The following is a 27,017-nucleotide window of genomic DNA, read 5'->3' as shown; positions in this document are numbered from 1 at the left end:
CTCTGGAAGACAGAAGAAACAAAGGTTAAAAAGTGTACAGCACAGGAATTTGGCAGTGTTAAAGGGTATTTATTTAAATGCAAGGAGTATAGTAAATAAAGCCGATGAGCTGAGGGCACAGATAGATACATGGCAACACAATATCATTGCTATAACAGAAACTTGGCTTAAAGAAGGACAAGAATGGCAGCTCAACATCCCTGGATATAGAGTTTTCAGGCGCAATAGAGGGGGAGATAACAAAGGGGGGGGGGGTGGCATTGTTAGTTAAGGAATCAATAACAGCTTTGAGGAAGGATGATATGCTAACTAAATCATCAAACGAGGCCATATGGATGGAGCTCAGAAATAAAAAAGGGGCAGCCACACTACTAGGAGTGTACTATAGACTCCCAAATAGTGAGAGGGAGCTAGAAGAACAAATATGTAGGCAAATTTCTGAGTGCAAAAACTATAGGGCAATATTAGTTGGGGATTTCAACTACCCCAATATCAACTAGGATACAATCTGTGTGAAGGGCACAGAGGTTACAAAGTTCTTGAACTGCATTCAAGAAAACTTTTTTAGCCTGCACGTAACAAACCCAACGAGGGGGGGCGCAATTCTAGATTTAGTCTGCAGTAATGAAGCTGGGCAAGTGGATGAAGTAACAGTGGGTGACCATTTTGGAGATAGTGACCATAATATAGTTAGTTTTAGCATAATCATAGAAAAGGTCAAAGACATAACAGGAGCAAAAGTTCTAAATTGGGGGAAGGCAAATTTTACGAAACTGAGAGGTGACCTGGCGAAAGTGGACTGGACACAGCTACTTGAAGGAAAATCAGTGGCAAACCAGTGGGAGGCATTCAAAGGTGAGCTACAACAGGCACAGTATAGGCATGTCCCCACAAAAATAAAGGGTGGTACTGCCAAATCTAGAGCCCTCTGGTTATCTCGAAGTTTACTGGGTAAGTTAAAGCAGAAAAAAGCTTGTGACGATCACAAAAAAACGTAATACTTTAGAAAGCCTAGAGGAGTATAGAAAGTGCAAAGGTGAAGTAATAAAGGAAATTAGAAAAGCCAAGGGAGGACATGAAAAATTTTTGGCAGGTAAAATCAAGGAAAACCCAAAGATGTTTTATCAGTACATTAAGAGCAAAAGGATAACTAAGGAAAGGGTAGGGCCGATCAGAGATGTACAAGGGAACTTATGCGTGGCTGCAGAGATGTGGGCAGGGTTCTTAATGAGTTTTTTGTCTCTGTCTTCACAAAGGAGAGGGTTGATGTGGACACTGTAGTTAAAAGAGGAGGAGTGTGAAATATTAGATACGATAAACATAATGAGGAGGTACGACAGGGCTGACATCCTTGAAAGTGGATAAATCGCCAGGGCCGGATGGATTGCATCCCAGGTTGTTAAAGGAAGCCAGGGAAGAAATAGCAGATGCTCGAGGATCATCTTCAAACCCTCACTAGATACAGGCATGGTACCAGACGACTGGAGGTCTGTGAACGTTGTACCATTGTTTAAAAAGGCTGCGAGGGATAGACCAAATAATTATAGGCTGGTCAGTCTGACCTCGGTGGTGGGTAAATTATTGGAATCAATTCTGAGGGACAGGATAAACTGCCACTTAGAAAGGCACGGATTAATCAGGGATAGTCAGCATGGATTTGTTAAGGGAAGGTCATGTCTTACTAACTTGATTGAGTTTTTTGAGGAAGTAACAAGGAGGATTGAGGAGGGTAGTGCAGTGGTTGTGGTCTACATGCATTTTAGTAAGGCATTTGACAAGGTCCCACATGGCAGACTGATCAGTAAAATGAACGCCCATGGGATATCGGGGAATGTGGCAGGTTGGATCCAAAATTGGCTCAGGGCCAGGAAACAAAGGGGGCGGGCGAGAGGAGGGGAGAAAGTCTGCTTAGTAGCTACTTACTGGAGGGCAGCTGGCAACTGCAGAACTGTCCCCTACAGAGACAGCATTTTCAGGAGAGAACAGGGAAAGGAGAAAAGTACATTCAAGGCCTCTAATTACTGATGTTTGATTTTAAGTATTATTCTGATGACTCAGTCAGGGAAATGGTTGAACTATGCAATGTGAAGGAACTGAATTAATACAATACTAAATAGTGAAATTGCAGAGTGAGTGACCTTCACTGCACTGATTGTTACTTGACAATGCCTACATCAACCACTTTCATGAACCCACTCACTCCACGATACAGATGTCCAAGTCCAGTTACTAGTTATTGAGACACAGGAATTAGCATCGACATTAAGTCTTGCTTATACTTACTTTACGATTCCATACCCAAGACTGACTATGATGACCAGAACACGGGCCAGGGAACGCTTCAGTGCAGACAGTAGCTCTGCAAAAATCACTGCTCCTTGCACTAGTTAAAACACAAATTAGAAAATAGTGCTAGTTATACTGGATTAAATAACTATCAAGCAGCACTCTTGATTTACTGCAAGCTCCAAAAGCAGGGCAATTAAATGAAGGTGGGTTTTGAACAACAATGTTACATGCGCTGCAATGGTTATCAAGCCCTGGAGCCAACGGCAGCAACATTGCACAAGAGGATCTGCATGCAATATTCCTGAGTTATCAGCCTCACTCATGCCAAGGCCAGGCACTTCTCCTCTAGTCAGAGTGTAACTAACAGATCATAGAGGATCAGTCACCCACACCCCAGTAGCTGGATTCAGGACACAGAGCATATCGACTGCTTACCCTCTGTAGACCCAGTAATAACACATATAGCAAAAACACATAAGAACTTCGTTAAACAAAGGGGCGCAGCACACAAATAGCCGAGGAAGTGTAGCTAGTATAGAAAAGGTATTGAGGAGGATCCCAGACACTGTCCTTGCACGTAGCAGATATAGGGAGTCGTCATGGACACCAGATATGATTAAACTCATAATAGACAATGGGAAACTGTGAAGTTTTGAACAGGTTCTCACTGAGCCAAATAAGGAATTATCATTATGTCATTATACCAGACCCCTATGAGTAAGAAAGAGGGGCGGGTCTTAGAAACAAGATTTAACCCCTGACTGAAACTGAGGAAGGTACAAGAACCCCAGGGAAGAACACTCGAGAAAATACCCTGAGTCAGGGGCTCAGAAAACAGAAGAGCAGCCACAAGTCTGAGACCGATCACCTCGTGTCTTGACGGGTAGTATACTGTGCAAAAGGTGAGAGCTTGTACTTGATGATTTAGTGTGTGAATAAAATATTGATATACCTTTCACCAATCAGATTCCGCAGATTCTTTAAGAGTAAGTGCGTGTTAGGCACAACACACCTCTCTAGTGAGTACAATGCACATCATGGGTAAATTTAATTTCAGCAGGGTGTGCGGTTTTCTACAAGATGAGGCAAATTATTAAGTTGCTGCTTTTAGAAAAAGATTCCTCTGGGAAGCACTGTGGTTGACTAGTTTTAAGCAGCTCTATTCCACATAGTAAGCAAAGTTCATGTGTAGTAAAGACAAATTGTTGTGATCACTGAGGTGAACAATGTCAGTACTGTTACAGACAAGTGAGGCGAAGGTCACAGTCACCCCTTCTTGCTCTTCCTCTTATTTGATCACAACAGGGTTTATTCGTTTTGAAACGGTGTTTGTGCTTATCACCAGTAAAGTGTTTTACCTTTACTGTGATTGTGAAAGAACCAATCGGACAGTTTTCTTGATTTTAAACAAGAGGTAAGTTTATTATACTTAACAATCTAAACCCAATTTAAAAATACTAAAAAAAAACGCTACACATTCACATGAGAATCACACACAAATAGATTAGAGGGAAAAATAGATTTGGTAGTTGGATAAAAGTCCAGAATAAATGGAACTTAAATGCACAGTCTGTGAAGTGGATGGATCCAGTAGGCCTCCGGCTAAAGCTGTATTCTTGAACGTCCTCGCTGGTCAAAGTGCACTTTGTTGTTGGCCTGCTTTGCTCAGGGTTTCTTGAAGGCAGAATTGTAGTTGGCTCTCTTCCCCTGGTCTCTGGCTGTAGCGGTCTTCAGGCTTTGAGAGTCCACAGTCACAGACGGTTTTCAAACTTGATGTTTTCTGGGGACAGAGAAATAGACAGAGAGAAAGGGAAGCCCACAGCTTTCTCTGCTGCTGCAGTCTCAGTTACTGCTGGTCTTCTTGGAGTGCAACAAAACTTCTGTTTTTTCAGAGATGGACAGACGGTCACATGGTTCTCTCTATCCCCTTTGTTTTTAACGAGGTCCAAAGTCTAAAACCCAAAAGCTCTCAGGTGGGGTTGTTAGTGTTTATCCCGCTGGAGGGACATCTCCACTTATGAATGCCTCAGGATGACTTTGATGGCCCGCTAACGAGGATGATATGGGTACTTTACTCAGTTAGCCAAAGCATTGTTCTGGCTGGGCTTGTTAGACTTTTGTCTCCAGTTCAATCTTCTGGTATTTCAGATGCAACTTGCAGTGGCCATCTTGGCTGCCAGTTTTGTTTTGTTAAAAGTCAACTGTAGGATTTTTTCCAGTAAAAGTCTAATGTAAGTTTCCAACCGATGAAATTAATATTTCTCATTTGGCATATGGGATTTTCTTGACAGTACTGATAAAATAAATGAAAGCTCATGGTGTATGGGGTAACATTTTGGCATGGATAGAAGATTGGCTAGCTAACAGGAAACAGAGAGTAGCCATAAATGGGTCATTTTCTGGTTGGCAAGACGTAACGAGTGGCGTGCCGCAGGGATCAGTGCTGGGGCCTCGACTTTTTACAATTTATATCAACGACTGATGAGGGGAGCGAAGGCATAGTAGCTAAATTTGCTGATAACACAAAGATAGATAGGAAAGTAAGTTGTGAAGAGGACATAAGGGTTGGACAGGCTAGGCTTGTATCTGCTGGAGTTTAGAAGAGGCAATTTGATTGAAACATAAGATTCTGAGGGGTCTTGACAGGGTGAATGTGGAAAGAACCTAGAACGAGGGGGGGGCACTATTCAAAAATAAGGGGTTGCCCATTTAAGACAGATGAAGAGAAATTTTTTCTCAGAGGGTTGTGAGTCTTTGACAGACACCTAGGCTTTCCAATTTCCACTCCCTCAAAAAGCGGTGGAAGCAGAGTCTTTGAATATTTTTAAGTCAGAGGTCAATAGATTCTTAATAAGCAAGGGGGTGAAAGGTTATTGGGGGTAGACAGGAATGTGGAGTTGAGGTTACAATCAGATCAGCCATGATCTTGTTGAATGGCGGAGCAGGATTGAGGGGCCACGTAGCCTACTCCTGCTCCTAATCTGTATGTATGTATGTATGTTCATAACACACAGTATGTAAGTTATTTGCAGAATACTCCAAAAGGACACCAACTGTCTTTTCACCTCTGGGATCTGGGTTTAAATCTGGCCCAAAATGACAGGATACAACTCTAATCATAGGTGCTTCAAGAATGAGTTTGGGCATTTACAACCCAGTCCATTGCACAAAGCTACCCATAACTACACGCTAATCAGCATGGTTGATGTGAGAAATGGAATGTGACAGCAGTACAGTATCAAGTGCCCTTGAGTTTGAGGCTCAAACACATTGAGCAGCCAGAGTTTAGGGAGGTGCACTCGAGTAACACATACTGCACCTGATTTGGAAGTGTTTGATGGTGCAGTGAAAAGGGAACTTCACTTTGTAGCCTAGGCTTTCCCATTTCCACTGATGATTTCTTTTCAGTGGATCTGGGGCAGTTGGAGCGAAAAGTGCTAGGGGACTCACTCCATTCATTCCTACCCTTCAATGTCTCCTCACCTTACTCCAGAACCAGCCCCAACAGGGCAGCATTCTTCTGCCCATATGTAGGCAGGTGTTGGTTAACTGCATGCAAACAAGTGAAAACAGCTTCCATCATAGCGTTTCCTGTCTTTGGTACTGTTATAACGCTGGATGCAGGGGCTGTATGTGTGGTTCAGGCAACTGGCAGTCAATGGTCAGTTGAAGTGTCCTCAACTCCATCCTTCAGTACACTACCAGGCTCAGTTTTGGTACTACCCTAGCCCGGAATGAAGTTGAAAAAGATATTTATCAGCTGAAAAACAACAGAACCTCTGGAGCGGACAGAATCCCTGCCGAAACCCTAACACATGGCGGAGATACACTCCTGGCGCGATTGTACAATCTCATATCACTCAGCTGGGAAGTGGAGCACATGCCAGGGATCTCAGGGACGCTGTAATCGTGACCATCTTCAAGAAAGGTGTTAAGTATGATTGTGTTAATTACAGGGAAGTCTCCCTGCTGACTGCCACAGGCAAGATCATTGCAAGGATTCTCCTCAACCACCTCCTCTAAGTGAGCGAAGAGCTCCTCACAGAGTTGCAATATGGATTTTGCTCACTGAAAGGCACTTCAGATATGATTTTCACTGCATAACAAATCCAGGAAAAATGCAGGGGGCAGCACCAATCGCAGTACAAAGCCTTTGATTCCATCAATCGTAAGGGTTTATAGAGATTCCTCCTCAAATTTGGCTTCCCTCAAATTTGTCTCCATCCGTCACCTACTACATGACGACATGCAAGCTGTAATCCTTACTAACAGGACCACCTCAGACCCTACCTTAATGAAGACTGGGAACAAACAAGGCTGTGTCATCACCAACCCTTTTCATTTTTCTTGCCGCAATTCTGCACATCACTTCCAGCAAGCTCCCCACAGGAGTGGAGAAAACCTAAAGGACGGACATGAAATAATTCAGCCTTCGTCGTCTGCACTCCAGAACCAAGGTCATTCCAACATCAGTGAACGAGCTTCAGTATGCAGAGGATGCCTGTGCTCAGAGACTGTGCTCCAAGTCATTGTTGACTCTTTCACCGAAGCATACGAAAGGATGGGCCCTACTTTAAACATCCAGAAAACTATGGTCCTCTTCCACCCTGCTCTTGTTGCACATCACTCCCCGGCGATCAAGATTCAAGGCAAAACTCTGGAAAGCCTGGAACACTTTCCATATCTCTGGAGCCTGCTCTCAACGAAGGCAGACATACATGATGAAATCCACCACTGCCTTCAATATTGCAGCTCAGCCTTTGGCCAACTGAGGAAAAGAGTATTTGAGGACTGGGACCTCAAACACGGGACTAAGGTCATGGTTTACGGAGCAGCAGCGATCCCTATGCTCCTATATGCTTCTGGGACTTGCACAATGTACAGCAGGCACCTTAAGGCATTGCAGAAATACCACCAAAGCTGTCTCTGAAAAATCCTTCAAATTCGTTGGCAGGATAGGTGGTTTAATGTCAGCATTCTTTCCCACGCCAACATTCCCAGCATCGAGGTGCTAATCACCCAAAACCAGCTTCGCTGGATGGACCACATTGTTCACATGCCTGACTCCAGGCTCCTGAAGCAACTGCTTTATTCTGAACTTTGTCGCGACAAGAGTCTTCCAGGAGGACAGTGGAAATGCTTTAAGGATGTTCGCAAAGCATCCCTGAAGAGATCCAACATCCCCATCGATTCATGGGAATCCCTAACCCATGACTGCCCAAAATGGAGGAGCATTTGGAAAGACACCCAGCACCTTGAGGGACTTCGACGGGAACACACGGAGGCCAAGTCCAGGCAGCAGATGGAGCGCACAGCCCAAGTAACTCATGCACCACTAAAATAAAAACAAAATACTGCGGATGCTGGAAATCTGAAATAAAAACAAGAAATGCTGGAAATACTCAGCAGGTCTGGCAGCATCTGTGGAAAGAGAAGCAGAGTTAATGTTTCGGGTCAGTGACCTTTCTTCGGAACTGGCAAATATTAGAAAAGTCAAAGGTTATAAGCAAGTGAGGCAGGGGTGGGGCAAGATACAACAAAGGAGGTGTAGATTGGACAAGGCCACATAGCTGACCAAAAGGTCATGGAGCAAAGGCAAACAATATGTTAATGGCGTGTTGAAAGACAAAGCATTAGTACAGATAGGGTGTTAACGGACTGAAGATTGAACAGCAGCAAGTACAAACATGAAAAAAAACAGTGGGTAATTACCTTTTGGTCAGCTATGTGGCCTTGTCCAATCTACACCTTCTGCTTTGTTATCTCTTGCCCTACCCCCGCCTCACTTGCTTATAACCTTTGACATTTCTAATATTTGCCAGTTCCGAAGAAGGGTCACTGACCCGAAACATTAACTCTGCTTCTCTTTCCATAGATGCTGCCAGATCTGCTGAGTATTTCCAGCATTTCTTGTTTTTAACTCATTTACCACCTCTTCAAACACCACCTGCCCCACATCAGACTTGTTAGTTGTATTAAAACACACAGAACCAGAGTGGAAGCAAGTCATCCTCAATCCTGAGGGACTGCCTAAGAAGTGGCTGAGGTGGCCCAAAAAAAAAGTGTGCATCTCAGGCCTGTACTCACATCAGGTATAGAGAAGTCAGGATACAGAGTGAAATACCTCCTCTTTTATAAGAGCAGCTGTTATTCTTACCTGCTCCACAAGTCGCAATGCAACCCCTTGCATCCTATTACAGCAAACCCAGTTGGAACTCTCTCGACCTATGAGCAACACCACCTAAGATTCCCCAACTGGATTGAAAACTTTGTTTTAAGAACTGTTTAGCAAGATTGCCTACCTGATTCGCCCTTGTATCGGATGCTCTGGTACTCTGCATAAAAGACAGCTTTCTCCAGCATTCCCAGAAAGATGACTGCGCCAATCCAGAACTGGATGCGCAGGAGGTCCCTCCAGTAGCAGGCAGACCAGACAAGCCACAGGGCTCCAAACAGCACGTACACAATGCACATTACCATGAAAAACTGGCAGGGGGAAGAGAGAGCAACATCAATTTACTGTGCAGTCTGTGATACTACCATCTATCAGTAACATTTCACAGCTGTAAATGCATTCTAGTGCATAAATATGTGAATTGGACAAAAAAATTAACACCAAGGTTGAACTAACTGAGCCCGGACGTGCAGTAGATGCAGAAGGTTTGACAGCTGCTTGGTTCTTCCACTGTCATTCAGCCCCTCTCAGACTTTACACCAATTACAAAAATTTTCTCTCTCCTCAAAAAACCAATCCTTGATCCATCTGTCCTTGCAAACTACTGCCCCAACCTAACCTCCCTTTCCCTCTCCAAAGTCCTTAAATGTGCTCATTTTTCTCAGAACTTCTTGTTATAATTTCTCCAATCAGATTTCCACCCCCATCATAGTACCAAATTGAAGGAAAAGAAACTTGCAATTTTATAGTGCCTTTCATAACCACCAGACGTCTCAAAGCTTTCCAATCTTTACAATCAATGAAGTACTTTTTGAAATGTAGCACTGTTGTAAAGTAGGAAACACGGCAGCCAATTTCTGCACAGCAAACTCCCACAAACTGCAATGTGATAATGACCAAGTAATTTGTTTTTGTAATCTTGATTGAGGGATAAATATTGACCAGAACACCGGATATAACTCTCCTTCTCTTCTTCGAAATACTGCCATGAAATCTTTTAAATCCACCTGAGAGGGCAGAAAGGACCAGGTTTAACATCTCATCCGAAAGATGGCATCTCTGACAGTGCAATACTTTGGAGTATCAGCCTTAATTTTTGTGCTCAAATCCTGGAGTAGGTCTTGAACCCACAACCTTGTGGCTCAGAGGCAAGAATGGGCTCAATAAATGGGAGGATACTGAGAGGTGTAGAGGAAGTGAGGGACCTCGGAGCATATAGCCACAGATCCCTTGGCAACATTCCCCGAAGTCAAGGCATCAGTTTCTGCATGTACGTTGACAGTATCCATCTCTACCTCTCCTCCACCTCTGCCTCTAAATTTTCTGACTACTTGTTTGACATCCAGTATTAAGTAAGTTGAAATTTCCTCCTGGGAAGACAGAAACTATTGTCTTCGGTTCATGTCACAAACTGCATTCCCTTGCCAATTCCCTCCCTCTCCTTGGGAAGTGTCTGAGGCTGAACCAAACATTTGCAACCTTGGTGTTATATTTGAGTGTGATGAGGTTCCGATCACATATCTGCACCATCACTAAGACCGCCTATTTCCTCCTCCATAGCATTACCTGACTCCGCCCTTGCCTCCTGTAAAGCACGTTGGAATGTTTTATGTTAAAGGTGCCATATAAATATTGTCCCTTTAGTTCAAATCGATTTATTCTGATAATGGTTCCAATTATATACAAAGTAACCCAGGCAGGAACAAGTCTGTTCTTTCATAGGTTTGTAAGTCATTGCCAGGAAACATACTCCATAATTGTTTAAGGGATATTTTGGTTGGTTGAAGTTGTACAGATTGTGCAGTTCAGCACAAGCTCCCACCTGGGGAAAAACATGGAGGAAAAACACCCAGAAGTGTGCGCCATGTACTGCCATGGAAATTAAACTTCTACTGGACTGACTTCGGAAAGACACAACTCAAGTATTTAATGGTGTAACTTACCATCATTAGCGGCCAGTCTGTGGGGGAGATGTAATCATACTGCCCTTTCATTTCCACAATCACTGAAAGACATAAAAGGCATTGAGTGTGGATAACATAGACCAGACCCAATGAGAAGAGGCTCTCCTTCTCTGCTCACCCTGTTTCTATTTTGTGATAACATTCCCGGTCATTTCTTTCGACTCCCAATGCAATTTTGAACAATGAACAGACCCCTGTACAGGGGCAACATGCACCATATTAACATAGATGTGGACCATTCCATGAGGGATTTTGTGCAACAACCTATCTCAGATGCTTGCCGACCCCAATGTGCATTTTGCTCTTGTTTCAGAATTCCCACTTCTATCATTTATCCTTGGAATGAGATGTGAAACTGAGGCTTCCATATGTGGTGCAGGTGAATATTAAAGATCCCAAAGACCTAGCTGAACAGCAAAGAGTTTCCTAGTTAATATCCTGTTCTCAGTCACCAAAAGCTGATAGATGTCATATTTCTCAAAATAAATCACTGCACTTCATAGTAATTCATTTGTGTGCGAAGGACACCAGAGGTGATCGGGTGCTGTTAAGTGCATCTTACGGCTCACTTAATTTTTCAGTGGGATCCGGACTTCCATTTTTTTCCTTCTCAAAAAGCTTTCAATCTGTTTTGCTCAGTATGACATCAGAAAGAGGAGCAGTACAGCTGGATTCAAGTGACTATGTCCAAGTTAACAATCAGTACTTACTTGTGAGTGACAGGTGATCGTGATCCGCCAGCGCAGCCTCTGTCTTTGATTTTGCCTCACCTTTACCCTTGCTCATTACTTTTGCTGTGGATTTGGTGCCTTGGCTGTTTTCTTCTTTCTTTGACTCTTTCTGTAACACTTGAATTTTAATTATAAATAAATACGGCCCATCTTCCCAACTTCTGAACAGGCCTGGATGCTGCTGAAGGAAATACAGGACAGGTACACCAATGAAAAAAGAACCAAATTTTCACACACCTCTCCTTTAAGATGGAAAATTAACAGAAAAAGAGTCACACTCCCCTTTAAGCCTGAAAGGTTCTTAGAGTGACACTGGTATCTTCTGACCAAGAAAGGCAAAGAAACAAATCTTTTCTGCCTCGAATAATGAACAATCAAGACAAACTGGTGTACATTTGCTCATATTGGGATAAATATGACTGCATAAATTGCTCTTCAGTCATACTTGTTCATTTATATTAGGTGAGTTGTCTGTGGGTGAAGAGACAGGCTGCAGCTGTCAGCAGGATCTTCCTCCCCCTCAAGTTGGCAGAATTAAATAGTGGCAGCAAAACTATTACCATGATTACTATACCATTAACTAAAACTAGATTGGTGAAAGCTTTGTGCACTCCACAGATGGACAAAACACTTGCAATTCTTATGTGCTTGTTGAGCTACTTGAAAAGTGTGAAAGTGGTACCATTACAAGTGGGTTCCAACAGGCCGTAAACCAACGTGGAACAGAAAAATAAACTGGGGCGCATCAAGCTTAACTGGCAACTAGCCCGTTCTTCTGCTCAGGAATCATGTATTTGATTCTTTTTGGCTTTGTTTAACTTTAGTCCACGAGCAAACTGCAGCAATCGTATTACTAGGCTTCATTCTAGACAAGCAGCTATGTCACAATCAAACATGGAAATCACCACTTTTTGGAAATTCTGCTAAAACGGTGACAAGTAAAACACAGCCCGGGCAATTTAACCAACGTTAGCGTGACTAGTAAAACACAATGTGGGAACCAGCGTTGGTTACGGATGTCTGGCGTTAAAACTGTCCAGACAAGTAATCAGCAGACCACAGAGGAGAAAGAACAGAATCTGAGGGGAAAAGAAATTAGTCACTGAAAACTTGGAGACAAACAGGGAGAGAAAGAAAAAGACTGCGAAAAATATGAAATTGATTCCGACAGATTCAGCCGTTTTCACAACATTCAGCCCTTTGACTCTCAGCACTCATATTTGATTTTATAGTTTCCCCACAAGACAATGAACGTAAACTGCAAATGCCCCAAATCAACCATTGCTAATCTGTGCATGATGAGGGTTCATTCCTGGAGTTGCATGGGTTCCTTTAGTGGCCAAGCCCTAGCCCTGACAGGATCAAGAGAGATAGATGTACTTAGACTCAACGCTCTGATCCCAATCTCAGATGATGAATCGCAGCAGAAGAGTATTACAATGGATTGAATGTGGCTTAAAATACCTCAGCAGTTTGATTGGCCTTTGACCTTCATAGCTAAGGACATTTTAGAGAATCCCAGGGAAGGGCCAAAGCCTATTGAAAAGGACTCCACCAAGGCTAGTAAAAGAGATGAAATAAATGAGGAAAATGTATTTAGTTGACATAATTTAAGTTCTCAAACTCTGTAGGATGTTACGAGTTCCACAGGCTTCTGGGCCTGTTAAAAGTAGAAGGCTGCACAATAAACCTAGATTCCACAAATGGTTCTGGGTCCTAGGAGAGCCACTGAATTAAAGTATCCTCGCTGATGTGACAATAGTTAGCCGGCCAACTATACATTGTATTGAAATTATAAGAAATAGGAACAGGTATAGGCCATTCAGCCCCTCAAGACTGCTCCACTATCCAATAAGACCGTGGCTGAACATCTACTTCAACTCCACCTACCTGCCACTAACCCCATATCCCTTAATACTCAGTCACAGAAGGCGGCCATTTGGCCCATCCAGACCATGCCAGCTCCCCATGGAGCTATGCATTCTGTCCCACTCCCCGGTACGATCCCTGTAGCCCTGCAAGTCTATTTCTCTCAGGTGGCCATCCAACATCCTCTTGAAGTTATTGGTCGTCTCCACTTCGAGCACCCGTGTGGGCAGCAAGTTCCAGGTCATTACCACCCACTGTGTAAAAAGAAAAGTGCTTCTTCATGTTTCCCCTGCATCTTTTGCCCAAAACTTTCAATCTGCGTCACCTAGTCCTTGTGCCATTTATTAATGGGAACAGTTTTTCCTTGTCTAACTTATCTAAGCCTGTCATAATCTTGTACATTTCCATTAAATGTCCCCATCAATCTCCTTTGTTCTAAGGTTCCAATCTAACCTTGCAACCAATGCACAAAACAGGTTATCCGGTCATTCATATTATTGCTATTTGTGGGAACTTCTTGTAAGCAAATTGGTAAGAAAGACACTATATAAATGGGAGAAACTGAAACTGGAATTTACCTTTCTAAGATACATTGAACTGTTGATTGGGAGTCTCTCTTCATGTTGCAATGATTTGGAACCCAAAAATCCATCCATCTCCCTCTTAAATACACTCAATAACTGAGCATCCACAGCCCTCTGGGGTAGAGAATTCCAAAGATTCACAACCCATCGAGTGAAGAAAATTCTCATCTCAACCCTAAATGGCCAACCCCTAATTATAAACTCTCCAGGAAGGGGAAACGTCCTCCCAGAATCTACTGTGTCAAGCCATTGAAGAATTTTATACATTTCAAATAGTTTTCCTCTTACACTTCTAAATTCTAGGGAATATAGGCCTCGTCTACTTAACTTCTCCTCATAGGACAATCCTCGCAATCAATCTTGTGAACCTTCATTGTACTCCCTCTAAGAAAAATATGCCCTTCCTTAGGTAAGGAGACCAAAACTATACACGATTCTTCAGGTGTGGTCTCATCTAGGCCCTATAGAGTCATAGAGTTATATAGCACAGAAAAAGGCCCTTCGGCCTATAGTGTCCGTGCTGGCCATCAAGCACCTATCTATTCTAATCCCATTTTCCAGCACTCGGCCCGTAGCCTTGTATGCTATGGCGTTTCAAGTGCTCATCTAAATATCTCTTAAATGTTGTGAGGATCCCTGCCTCTACCACCCCTTCAGGCAGTGTGTTCCAGATTCCAACCACCCTCTGGGTGAAAACATTTTTCCTCAAATCCCCTCTAAACCTCCTGCCCCTTACCATAAATCTATGCCCCCTGGTTATTGACACCTCTGCTGATAGAAAAAGTTTATTTCTATCTACCCCCCTCATAATCTTGTACACCTCAATCAGGTTCCCCCTCAGTCTTCTCTGCTCCAAGGAAAACAACCCCAGCCCTTTCAGTCTCCCTTCATAGCTGAAATGCTCCAGCCCAGGCAACATCCTGGTGAACCTCCTCTGCACCCTCTCCAGTGCAATCACATCCTTCCTATAGTGTGGCGACCAGAACTGTACACAGTTTGTATTATTGTAGTCTTAAGAAATGATTCCCAATTAAAACAGCTGCCAAGTGAAATTGCACAATTCTGCTATATTCACCTCATGCGTAGGGAGTGACTGTGGAATTGCTTCAATTGTTGTATTATCCTTGTTGTCATCTTGAGTGCTTCTTGGATTCTGAAAACAGGAACAAGAACAGCTCTTTAATTTTTTTTTCAAGCTATTTTCCCCCAATCACTTTCTCAATTTCCTCTTCTGGTCTTGAAAATCCTTGCCCTGATCTACAAAACTCTCCATGGTCTTGCCTCAACCTAACCTACTTCTAGTACAAACCTCTAGTCCTCTCACTCTGACGTCCCACCCCGCACTGGTGGCTAAGCCTCAAAGATATAATATCCCTACGCCTCACTAACCTCCCAAAGACACCTGTTAGCCTTGATACTTCACTATACCTGATACTTTGATACTTTCCTACCTTTAAAAGCCTTCCCAAAATCTTTGCTAGTGCTATTGCCATCTCCACATGGTTGGCATCTGCAAAATGGCTTAAGGCCTTTCGCTAAAGGCACTGTATTGTTGTGTTTCCCCTTGCAGCTGACAGCAAGGTAAAGAAAGTTGCTGCCAGGCCACAGTTCCCCAGCTAGGAACAGGTGGCTAGATGACAGGGAAGCATAGTGGTTATGATACTGGACTAGTAATCCAGAGGCTTGGACTAATGATAGAGACATGGGTTTAAATCCCAACATGGCAGCTGAGGAATTTAAATAGTTCATAAATAAATCTGGAATTAAAGTTAGTATCAGTAACGACAACCATATAACAGCGGAATTGTCATAAAACACATCTGGTTCATTAATACCCTTTATGGAAAGAAATCTGCTGTTCTTACCAGTTCAGGTCACTGTGAGACTCCAGACCCACAGCAATGTGGTTGACTCTAAACTGCCCTCTGAAATGGCCCAGCAAGCCACTCAGTTGTCAAGGGCTATTAGGGATGGGCAGTAAATGCTGGCCTTGTCAGCCACCCACATCCCGTGAATGAATAAAAAGAACAGGTGTGGAAGCAGTAACCACTGTCTATCTAATCACTCAGCACTGTTTATAAGTGCCTCTACACATTGGTCTAAGTCAGACTGAGTTCTGGTACTGGACTAGCACAATCCCTCAGCGATCACATCATGGCAAGTTGTAAAAATGAATTCAATTAATCCGGTCATTTATGGGCTGGCACCAGAAAAATAACCGTGAAAGCTTCAGACTGGTTTAAAAACCAAACGAGATCACTTCAGTGAAAGCAGCCTGCCACGCCTACCCTGTCTGGCCTACATGTGACTAGTCCCAACATACGCGGCTGACGAGATGGGCAATAAACGCTGCCTTGACTGCGTCACCCACATTTCAAGAACAAATCCAAGAGTGGGGAAACTGCACACTACACAACCAATCCAGTCACAATGAACACGTCATGAATATAGAAAGGTTACCATATTTTCTCATTCACAACTACTTCAAACAACCTGCAAACTTTGAACGTTCATTAGTGCATTTACTCATATTGGGATAAATATGACAGCAGAATTCCTAGCCTCTGACTTGCTCTTGTAGCCATAGTATTTACGTGGCTGGTCCAGTTAAGTTCCTGGTCAATGGTAACCTGGTGCATTGCTGAGGAAGTGTGCACTATTGGAGGTGCTGTTTTTCAGATGATGCATTAAACTGAGACCCTGTCACCTCTTTCAGGTGAACGTTAACGATCCTCTGGCACTATTTCAGAGCTCTCTCTGGTGTCCTGGCCAATATTTCTCTCTCAAATCAAAAAAAGATTATTTGGTCATTATTACATTGCTGTTTATGGGGAGCTTGCTATGCACAAATTGACTGCCACTTTTCCTATATTACAACAGTGATAAGACTTCAGAAGTACTTCATTGGCTGTACAGTGCTTTAGGATGTCCTGCGGTTATGAAAGACGCTATATAAATGCAAGTCTTTCCTTTTTTCCCCAAGTAATCAATGCCACTGAAATTCTTCAAAGGATGAAGATGGCAAGGCATTTAAAGGTGGATGAGCACCTCGGCATCCTGCAGTACCAATGAACTATATGTGCACCCTATCATCAGCCATGCAAAGCACAAATATGAACTTGATATTTGTATGTTAAAGTCATTCCTTGTCAGCAGCTCCTGCATTTTAGCCACAGCAAGAAGCATCTCCAAATAATGGCACCACGAGGATTTCTCTAGTTTCATAAATTAAACAAAAATTTCAGTAAATATTAAATATTACAGCTCCCCAAAAGCCTAGTGAGTAAAGGTCTGGTATATTACTGAACAATTCAGATTAGAAGGCCAGAGGCTTGATTCCCAAGAGCACCACAAGTCAGGAGAGAAAATAACAGCTGGAAAGGAAAATAAAATATAACACTCTCAGTTAGAACGGATTAGATTAGATTAGAGATACAGCACTGAAACAGGCCCTTCGGCCCACCGAGTCTGTGCCGACCATCAACCACCCATTTATACTAATCCTACACTAATCCCATATTCCTACCAAACATCCCCATCTGTCCCTATATTTCCCTACCACCTACCTATACTAGTGACAATTTATAATGGCCAATTTACCTACCAACCTGCAAGTCTTTTGGCTTGTGGGAGGAAACCGGAGCACCCGGAGAAAACCCACGCAGACACAGGGAGAACTTGCAAACTCCACACAGGCAGTGCCCAGAATCGAACCCGGGTCCCTGGAGCTGTGAGGCTGCAGTGCTAACCACTGCGCCACTGTGCCACAGTCATGAAGTGTGAGGTTCTTGGGTTATTGTGTCAGCTGTGGCTCAGTTGGTAGCACTGTAGCGTGGGTCACAGACATGAGGACAAAAATGTAGACGGATACTCCAGTGCCGTACTGAGGGAATGCTGCACTGTCTTGTGGAGTCATTAAACCATGGGTCTGTCTCTGTCTGTCTCTCTCTGGATGTAAAAAAAATCCCATGCCACTATTGGAAGAGCAGGGGAGTTCTGCTCGGTGTTCTGGCCAATATCAACATCACAAACAGATTATCCAGTCATTATTACAGTGTTGCTTGTGGGAGCTTGTGCTTAAATTTGCTGCTGTGTCTCCTACATTGCAACAGTAACTACATTTCAAAAAATACTTAATTGGCTGTTAAACACTTTAGGACATCCTGAAGTTATGAAAGGCATTATATAAATGCACGTCTTTTTTTCTTTTTTTTTTCAATCATGGGTTTAGGTTACCAAACTATACCTTGAACTTATGTAGTACTGTTATTGTAAAAATTCTTCCAAGGTGGTTTAGGGAGGGGAAGGAAGAAGAAAACAAAATGATAAACCCTGGTGAAAAAGTTCAGAGAGGTGACCAAAAGTTAGGTCAGCAGATGATATGAGAATGTTTTTAAAGGGGTGGAGAGAAGTGTTGAGGAGAAGGGGTTTAGGGAAGGAGTGCCAGTGAATAGGACCAAGGCAGCTGTAGTTTCTGCTCCTTGCGACGGGGTGCAAGGAGGGCAAATGGCTAGAGTCAGCATTATTAACTGTATATTGTGTTTAACCAGACGCAGGTGGTGGGCATTAACTGGGCCTTCATTTGAGCGCCGATAAATAGACACAGACTAAAACCAGTTGTTGGGTATGCTTGTGATGTGTAACTCTAAATAAATATGAAAGTGACTCCAGTTCTATCCTTCATCAACTGGCTTTCTGGAATATAACATGACAGCAGAGGATGGTTGCCTAAAGGTGAAGGTTGGAAGTTAAGAAAAAAATTTCAGACAGAAAACTGCAATCCTAGTAGCCAGTGAAAAATGGCAGAAAGCGAGTGTAAATTGTCAGGGTATGATTACACTCTGATGTTCTCAGAACATCAACTACATGACCAGTGGAAGATTGAAGTTGATATGTGGACACGGGTCACATCCCTACTAAAGAGCTGGAAGTCAGTTGGATAGTGATGAAGGCTTGGATTTTCTTGGATGAAATTTACAAGAAAGACGATCTATTAAATGAGGCATGGTCAAACTTTGATAGATTTCAGAAGATGGTCATTCCATGGAGACATACATCATGGACTTTAACAGGCTATATAAAGGATTGACAAAATTCAATTTTAGGATCCCTGGATCAGTACTAGCGATTAAATTGCTGGATTGTACAAAGGTGTCATATATGGACAGGCTCCCGTTTCTAATTGGTGTTCGGTTCGGTTGGATCAGACGTCTGCTGCTTTGAAAGAAATCCTGGGGAAACAGTAATTTTCTTCAGCCTTCGTGGAACATTCCACAGTGACACAAGAAATAGAGGACTCAATGATTGCCAGATTTTGAAATGGTCCAGATACTGGCCACACGTGTCAATGCAGTGAAAAAGTTAAAGACGGGCAGAATGAGGATGAAAGCACCTTAGCTGATCTGTCTATTACAGAAGACAGAATGGGAACAGCAACAATAGGCTAATGAATCTCAAGAATGCCCAATAAACAGAAAGTAGGTGCTTCAGGGTGTGACTCAAAGCATCATTATGCGGTGAACTGCCCAAAGCAGAGAGGCAGGGTTCTTGAAATGACACAATGCAGAGAATTCTGAGGAAGAGGATAAAGATAATGATGATTCTGAACAAGTTATACTGGTTACAAGGAGCTTTAGTCCTGTGATGAATGTGTTTGTTGCAGACACGTTTGTACAGTGCTACATAGTACTTGCACTTGGACAGTACGTAGAACAGATCGGTTAAAATGTCAACTTTATTCAGTTACTGAGGATCGATGCAAGTAATATAAAAATACTTCTTGCTTTAGGTTTGGTGATGACACCACATTGAGGTCACTAAAGAGAGTTGTAATTCCAGGTAAAATACCTGGAATTAACCATGTTATAAGTACTGATGTTGTCTCTAGTGAGATACCTATGCTGTTGAGTAAACATTCTATGAAAAATGCACAAATGAAACTGACATGAAGCATGAGGAGGCTATTTTTGAAAAATCAATGGATCTACACTTTGTCAAGTCAGGGCATTATTGTATCCCCATATAAAACCTGATGGTTCACAATCAAGTGCTACAGAGGTATTAATGACATGTGATAAGAATCACAGCAAAAAGCAAATTGCCACTCTACTTGTCAAAAGCTAAAAATTTTGCTAAAAGATGCAGGTATGGTTGATGAAGAATATACGAGGCTAATAGAAGAGATTAGGGAGCAGTGTGAAATCTGTAAAAAGTATCTGAGGCGCCATGTCTTATTGCAAGCCTTCCTTTGGCACGTGACTTTAATGAGGTAGTTGCCATGGACCGAAAGCTATGGGACGACGACAGAAATATTTTCTTTCCAAATTTTGTCGAGCAGGCAATCAGATTTAGTCTTTCTTCAATAACTCGTTTGTCCTTACTATGTACTATTGAAGATAGAATCATGGAGAAATGGATTTGAAACGGAATTGGGCAGAAGCTAAGTTTCTGATCGATATTGCAGGGGTAATTTGCCAATGACGAGTACACAGATTTGTGGAAACAGGATTATGGTCACAAATACCGCAGCTAAAAGTCCTTTCAACAATGGACTCTGTGAAAGGATTCACGTGGAGATCAAAAATTTTATCCGATCGACCTATTGTCAACTGTCGCTCAGTTGGTAGTACTCTTGCCTCTGAATCACAAGATTCCAGGTCCCACTCCAGGGCTTGAGCACAAAAGTCAGGGCCGACACTTCAATGCAGTACTGAGGGACTGCTGTTCTGTCACAGGTGCAGTCTTTCAGATGAAAGGGTAAACCATCTGCCTGCTTGGGTGGTGCAAAAGATTCCACGACGCTCTTTCGAGGAAGAGCAGTGGAGTTTTCCCCAGTGTTCTGGCCAATATTTATTCCTCAATCAACATCACAAAAACAGATTACCTGGTCATTATTACAATTATCGTTTGAGGTAGTTTGCTGTGCACAAATTGGCTGCTGCGTTTCCTACATTGCAGCAGTGACTACACTTCAAAAGTACTTCACTGGCTGTAAAGCGCTTTGAGACGTCTGTCTTTTCTCAAACTGCACGTAGTTAACCACGTTGGCATGGGTGGTTCATGCAAAGAGTTTTTCCAGATGGTTGGAGGATATAGTCTCGATCAATTGATCTATGGGCAAAATCCCAAATTGTCTTCTGTGCTGTGCAATATTCCTCCTGCTCTAGAAGGTACTACTATTAAGTTCCATTTTTACTGCACATTTCAATGCTCTACATGCAGGGAGACAGGTTTTCATCAAGGCTGTGGACTCAGGAGAAAATTAGGAGAGTTCGGAGGCATCGTGTAAGACCATCTGAGACAGAATTTAATTCAGGAGTATTGGTGTATTCTAAAAGAGAGGGTCATAGGGAATGGAAAGGTCCTGGTAATCTAATAGGCTGTGATGGTAAGACAGTACTGATGAAACATGGCAATAAAACTGTAAAGGTTCATTCGTGACTAACCAGAATTAATTACCAAATATACGACTAAGCAGCTGATAAGTAAACAAGGTACCTTGTACCTCAAGTGCTTAAGTGCTTTGCAATGAAGGTCCTGAGGAAGAGTATGGTAGATCATGGGCTGGATAGTGGTCATGTGAGTGATCATAATGCACATGACAGAGCTATCACATCCAAAGGCCAATTGCCCAGACTGAGGACTCAGGTGACATATATTCTCGAGGGGTCTAGTGAATGGAGGGATGCAACAAATGTGGGACATGCAGGAAAAGATACAGGCAAGTTTAAATATTGGTTGAATGTTCAGGACGATGGCCAAGAAGCGAGGCCAATGGGCTGAAAGAGTGGACAGTAAGAAAGCGCAGTGCAAATAATGATAGTGGGTCTAGAAGTGACTCGTATCAGAAAACAATCATGCACCAGAGAAAGACGCTCTGAAAGTGCAAGGGGGTGATCTTGCAGTATTAGCCCCAGCAGACATAAAAGTACAAGGTGAGACTGTAGCTTGAACAGGTTACACCATGAAATAAAAGCTACAGAACAATCTCGGAACTAGAAGAAGGAGTCCTCTTGATCATGATGTTTTGGTGGCTGCCAATAAATCTGAGGATAACCTAATGAGGGAAAACAAAGGGAATTAGATAGGTGGAGTGTGTTTGGAATTTATTCTGAAGTACCAGATAAGGGGCAACTAGCCTTGTCACATAGGTGGATTTCATTGAAAAATATCTGCAGATGGGACTTAAAAGGCTAAAGCCAGGCTGGTTGCTAGGGGTTTTGAAAAGTGACTGGGTGATAGAGATGTTATGGTGGACAGGCTTTGGGGAATCAAGTGGTGAGTTACTTGCTGCAGAATTCCCAGCCTCTGACCTGCTCTTGTAGTCACAGTATTTATATGGCTGGTCCAGTTACATTTCTGGTCAATAGTAACCACAAGAACTTTGATGGTGGGGGATACAGGGATGGTAATGGCATTTAATGTCAAAGTGAGATGGTTAGATTCTCTTTTGTTCGAGATAGTCATTGCCTGGCACTTATGTGGCATGAATGTTTCTTTCCACTTATCAGCTCAAGCCTGAATGTTGTCCAGATCTTGTTGCATGCGAGCATGGACTGCTTCAGCAGCGGAGGAGTTTTGAATGGTATGGAACACTACAATCATCAGCGAACATCCCCATTTCTGACCTTATAATGGAAGAAAGATCATTGGTGAAGCAGCTGAAGATGGTTGAGCCTCGGACACTACCCTGAGGAACTCCTGCAGCGATGTCCCATGGCTAAGATGATTGACCTTCAAAAACCACAACCATCTTTGTACTAGATATGACTCCAACCAATGGAGTTTTCCAGATTCCCATTGACTTGAATTTTACTAGGGCTCCTTGGTATCACACTTGGTCAAATGCTGCCTTGATGTCAAGGGCAGTCACACTCGCCTCACCACTGGAAATCAGCTCTTTTGCCCAGTTTGGACCATGGCTGTAATGGGATCTGAAGCTGAGTGGCCCTGACAGAATCCAAACTGAGCATTGGTGAACAGGTTATTGCTGAGTAAGTGTTCCTTGCAGGCACTGTCAATTAACACCTTCCATCATTTGCCGATGACTGAAAGGTGACAGATGGGGCAGTAATTGGATGGATTGGATGGGTCCTGCTTTTTTTGTCAACAGTACATAGCTGGACAATTTTCCACACTGTCATGTAGATGCCAGTGTTGTAGCTGCACTGGAACAGCTAGTTCTGGAGCACAAGTCTTCAATACTATAGCCGTTTCTTGATATGACGCGGAGTGAACAGAATTGGCTGAAGATGGGCATCAGTGATGCTGGGGACCTCAGGAGGAGGCTGAGATTGATCATCTACTCAGCACTTCTGGCTGAAGACAGTTGCAAAAGCTTCAGTCTTATCTTTTGCACTGACGTGCTGGGCTCCCCCATCATTGAGATTGGGGATGTGCATGGAACTGCCTCCTCCTGTTACTTGTTAAATTGTCCAACATGCAGGACTGGATATGACTGCAGAGCTTTGATCTGCTCCGTTGGTTGTGGGATCACTTAGCTCTCTCTATAGGATGCTGCTTCCGCTCTTCAGCATGCATATAGTCCTGCATTGTAGCTTCACCAGGTTCGCATCTTTTAGGTATGCCTGGTACTGCTCCTGGCATGCCCTCCTGCACTCTTCATTGAACCAGGGTTGGTCTCCTGGCTTGATGATAATGGTAGAGTGAGGGATATGCCAGGTATTGAGGTTACAGATTGTGGTTGAATACAATTCTGCTGCTGATGGCCCACAGCACCTCATGGATGCCCAGTTTGGAGCTACTAGATCTGTTCAAAATCTATCCCATTTAGCATGGTGGTAGTGCCACATAACACAATGGAGGGTGTCCTCAGTATGAAGAAAGGACTTTGTCTCCACAAGAACTGTGCAGTAGTCACTCCTACCAATACTGCCATGGGCAGATGCATCTGCAACTGCAGATTGGTGAGAATGAGGGCAAGTAGGATTTTTCCTCACCACCTGCCGCAGGCCCAGTCTGGCAGATGTGTCTTTCAGGACTCCGCCAGCTTGGTCAGCAGAGGTGCTACCGAGCCACTCTTGGCGATGTCCCCAACTCAGAGTACATTCTGTGCCCCTGCCACCCTCAGTACTTATTTCAAGCGGTGTTCAACTGATTCATCAGTTGAGGAAGGGTGGCAGGTGGTGATCAGCAGGAGGTTTCCTTGCCCATGTTTGACCTGATGCCCTGAGACTTCATGGGGTCCTGAGCCAAGGTATGTGTGTACGACTGTGCCCCCATCTCTGCTCAGTCTGTCCACCCGGTGGGACAGAGCATACACAGGGATGGTGATGGAAGAGTCTGGGATATTGGCTGCAAGATATGATTCGGAGAGTATGACTATGTCAGACTGTTGCTTGTCTAGTCTGTGGGACAGCTCTCCCGATTTTGGCACATGCCGCCAGATGTTAGTGAGGAAGACTTTGCAGAGTTGACTGGACAGGGTGTACCTTTGTTGTTTCAGTGCCTAGGTCAATATTGGGTGGTCCGTACGGTTTTATTCTTATTTGATTTTTCTGTAGCGGTTTGATATAACTGAGTGACTTACTAGGCCATTTCAAAGGGCAGTGCTGTGGATCTGGAGTCATATGTAGCCAGACCGAGTAAGGACAGTAAATTTCCCTCCCTGAAGGATGTTGGTGAACCAGATGGGTTTTTACAACAATCCGGTAGTTTCATGATTATCATTATGGAGGTGAGATTTATTAATGAACTGAATTTAAATTCCCAGTAACATTACCATCATGCTACCATTCCCATAGGCCTCGAATAACTTTAAATCAACAATCCAAGTGTTACTCCCATCCTGGTAAATTGCACTGGGTCATCATAGAAAGATGATGTTATATCTAAAGAAGAGACAGAATAATTGCAAAGCTTGATTCGTCAGTTGAACTGGTTGAGCACTCAGACTAGATCAGATGGTACTTTTGATGTGCTGGAGTTAAGTGCTATGATGAAACACCCTCAAGTAGAGAATGCTTTAAGGGCAGATAAAACAAGAAAGAAATTGTATCTGGAGAAACGCATTAAGTTTCCACCCTTAGGTGACCCAAAGGACCAGAATCTTCCTGATGAGTATTCTAGTGCAGCTGGTTTTATAATATTTCTTGTGGATGAAAATGGAAAATATTGTCCTTTAGCTTGTGAAACTAAGAAAATAAGAGTTAAAAGTATTTTAGCTGCTGAAACACTAGTTCTTGCAAAGGCAGTGGATTTGGGATTGTATTTGTTGAATTTGTTAAATATTTTAAGTGAGTTTCAGTAGGAGGGATGTACTAAAGATAATATACCCATTGAATGTTATGTAGATACTCTGTCATTGTGGGATAATGTACATGCTATGAAAAGTGACAGAGAAAATGATATGGATTGACATTTCTGGCTTGAAACAAATACTGGAGAGAAAGGAAATCTCTAAAATTAAATGGGTGGATGCAAGTCATCAACTGTCTGATTGTTTTACAAAAAGAAATGCACGTAAGAAGAAATCCTTATGATATGATACTTTGTACAGAATATGGGGGTTTTTGATTGTCTTAAAGTTTTGGTTGTGCATAATTAATTTTTATTTAAAGAGAGTGAAGGGAGTCTGTTAATTGTATATTAATTGCCTTTCATTGTACGCAGGTGTTGTGGGGTCTCCACGTGTAAACCGAATTCTGTACAGCTTTTGTTTGTGTTTTTGAGATGGTTCCCGATTTGAAGATGGGGGTTTCCAAGTTGAACCCGAGTTAGACAAACAGCCTTGTGACTGAGGGATAAACAGTTTGAGCCTTGAGCCCCTATAAATAGACATGGACTAAAACTGTGGTAAAATAAAAGCGAAATACTGTAGATGCTGGAAATCTGAAACAAAAACAAAGTGCTGACAATACATAGCAGGTCTGGCAGCATCTGTGGAGACAAAAAGAGTGTTAACGTTTCAGGTCTGTGACCTTTCATCAGAACTGAAAAAGATTAGAAATGTAATAGGCTTTGAGCAAATGAAAGGGGGGGGGGGGGGGGGGAAGGGTGAACAAAAGGGAAATCTGTGATAGGGCAGAGGGCCGAGATATTAAACAACAAAGATGTCGGGGAACAAAAGGCAAAGGGAGGAGTAATAGCTGTAGTAAAAGACAAAGCATTTGTCCAGAGCTAGTGTTAATGGCAGAATAATGAACAGCTCTGTCCGAAAGCAAAAACATGAAAAACAAGTTTAAGACTGGCACGTGGTAAAAAAAAAAATAATCAAAATGGCAGTCATGGTCTGAAGTTGTTGAAACTCAACGTTGAGTCCAGGAGGGCTGTAGAGTGCCTAATCGGAAGATGAGGTGCTGTTTCTTAAGGTGCGTTGATGTTCACTAGAACACTGCAGTAGGCAGAGGACAGAAATGTGGGCGTGACAGCAGGGTGGTGAATTAAAGTGGCAAGCAACCCGAAGTTCGGGGTCATGCTGCTTGCAGATTGAGCGGAGGTGACCTTCCCTTTTGTTCTTCTTCCCACTCCCCACCCGTTTTCACTTACTCAAAGCCTATTATATTTCTAACCTTTGTTAGTTCTGATAAAAGGTCACAGACCTGAAACGTTAACTCATTCTCTCTCCACGGATGCTGCCAGACTTGCTATGTATTCCCAGCACTTTCTGTTTTTGTTTCTAAAACTGTGCTTGTTGGGTTAGGTGGTGTATGCTTGCAATGAGCACGCACTTTTGTATTTATTAACAGAGTTAAAGATTGGCTCCAGTTCTATCCTTCACCAACACCTGAGCGTCGTATAGCCACTGAACGTGACAAATCTGCCAGCTTAATGCACAGAGACCTGTGCATCGGGTGTGGGTACACAAACAGTCTAAAATGGACGGATATAAGTGCAATACTCATTAAAAAAAAAAGCCACATTACCCAATTCTTCACACCATTGTTTTATTATGCACTACAAAATGCAGCGGAATACAACTTACAGCCTCGGTGTGGTGCCACTGGGCACTTGTGATGACATTTAAAGAAAGAATTAGAGTTTTACAACTGTGATGTTTGACAGCTTCTGAATCAAAGGGGTTTCAACATAAAAAACGCACTCACCTCTTTCAGGGGCTCCAATTTCTTCACATGGATTGAAGATGGATTGTAGGACTGAAAAAGAAAATGACATGACCTTGAAAAAAAACTGCAAGGGGGTAGAAGTTATGCTGCGGCTTTATAAAGCCCTAGTTAGACTACACTCGGAGTACCGTGAGCAGTACTGGGCACCACACCACAGAAAGGATATATTGGTTTTCGAGGGAGTACAGCAGAGATTTACCAGACCGAGACTCCAAGGGTTAAATTACGAGGTGAGATTACACAAACTAGAGTTGTACTCCCTTAATTTAGAAAGTTAAAGGGTGATTTGATTGCAGTTTTCAAGATATTAAAGGGGAGCA

General features: G+C 42.9%; 1 protein-coding gene across 3 annotated transcripts in view; it reads right to left on the bottom strand.

The window, feature by feature from the left end:
* The window catches only part of LOC137373977 (transmembrane protein 87A-like), a 92,182-nt gene that overhangs the window by 31,074 nt on the left and 34,091 nt on the right, over nt 1-27,017 (bottom strand). For 2 of the 3 annotated variants that reach the window (XM_068039684.1, XM_068039682.1), the window contains exons 5-10: nt 26,677-26,727; nt 14,688-14,765; nt 11,139-11,340; nt 10,408-10,469; nt 8,592-8,775; nt 2,284-2,383 (exon numbers count right to left, since the gene is read on the bottom strand). In XM_068039684.1, the coding sequence (XP_067895785.1) occupies nt 2,284-2,383; nt 8,592-8,775; nt 10,408-10,469; nt 11,139-11,340; nt 14,688-14,765; nt 26,677-26,727 (677 nt within the window). The remainder of the gene's footprint in view (nt 1-2,283; nt 2,384-8,591; nt 8,776-10,407; nt 10,470-11,138; nt 11,341-14,687; nt 14,766-26,676; nt 26,728-27,017) is intronic. The other variant, XM_068039683.1, reaches the window with a different exon arrangement.

This window comes from Heterodontus francisci, chromosome 9, assembly GCF_036365525.1.
Source record: "Heterodontus francisci isolate sHetFra1 chromosome 9, sHetFra1.hap1, whole genome shotgun sequence".
In the NCBI taxonomy this organism is placed as follows: domain Eukaryota; kingdom Metazoa; phylum Chordata; class Chondrichthyes; order Heterodontiformes; family Heterodontidae; genus Heterodontus; species Heterodontus francisci.
Note: the sequence above shows the minus strand (reverse complement) of the source record. Positions and strands in the feature narration are given on the sequence as shown.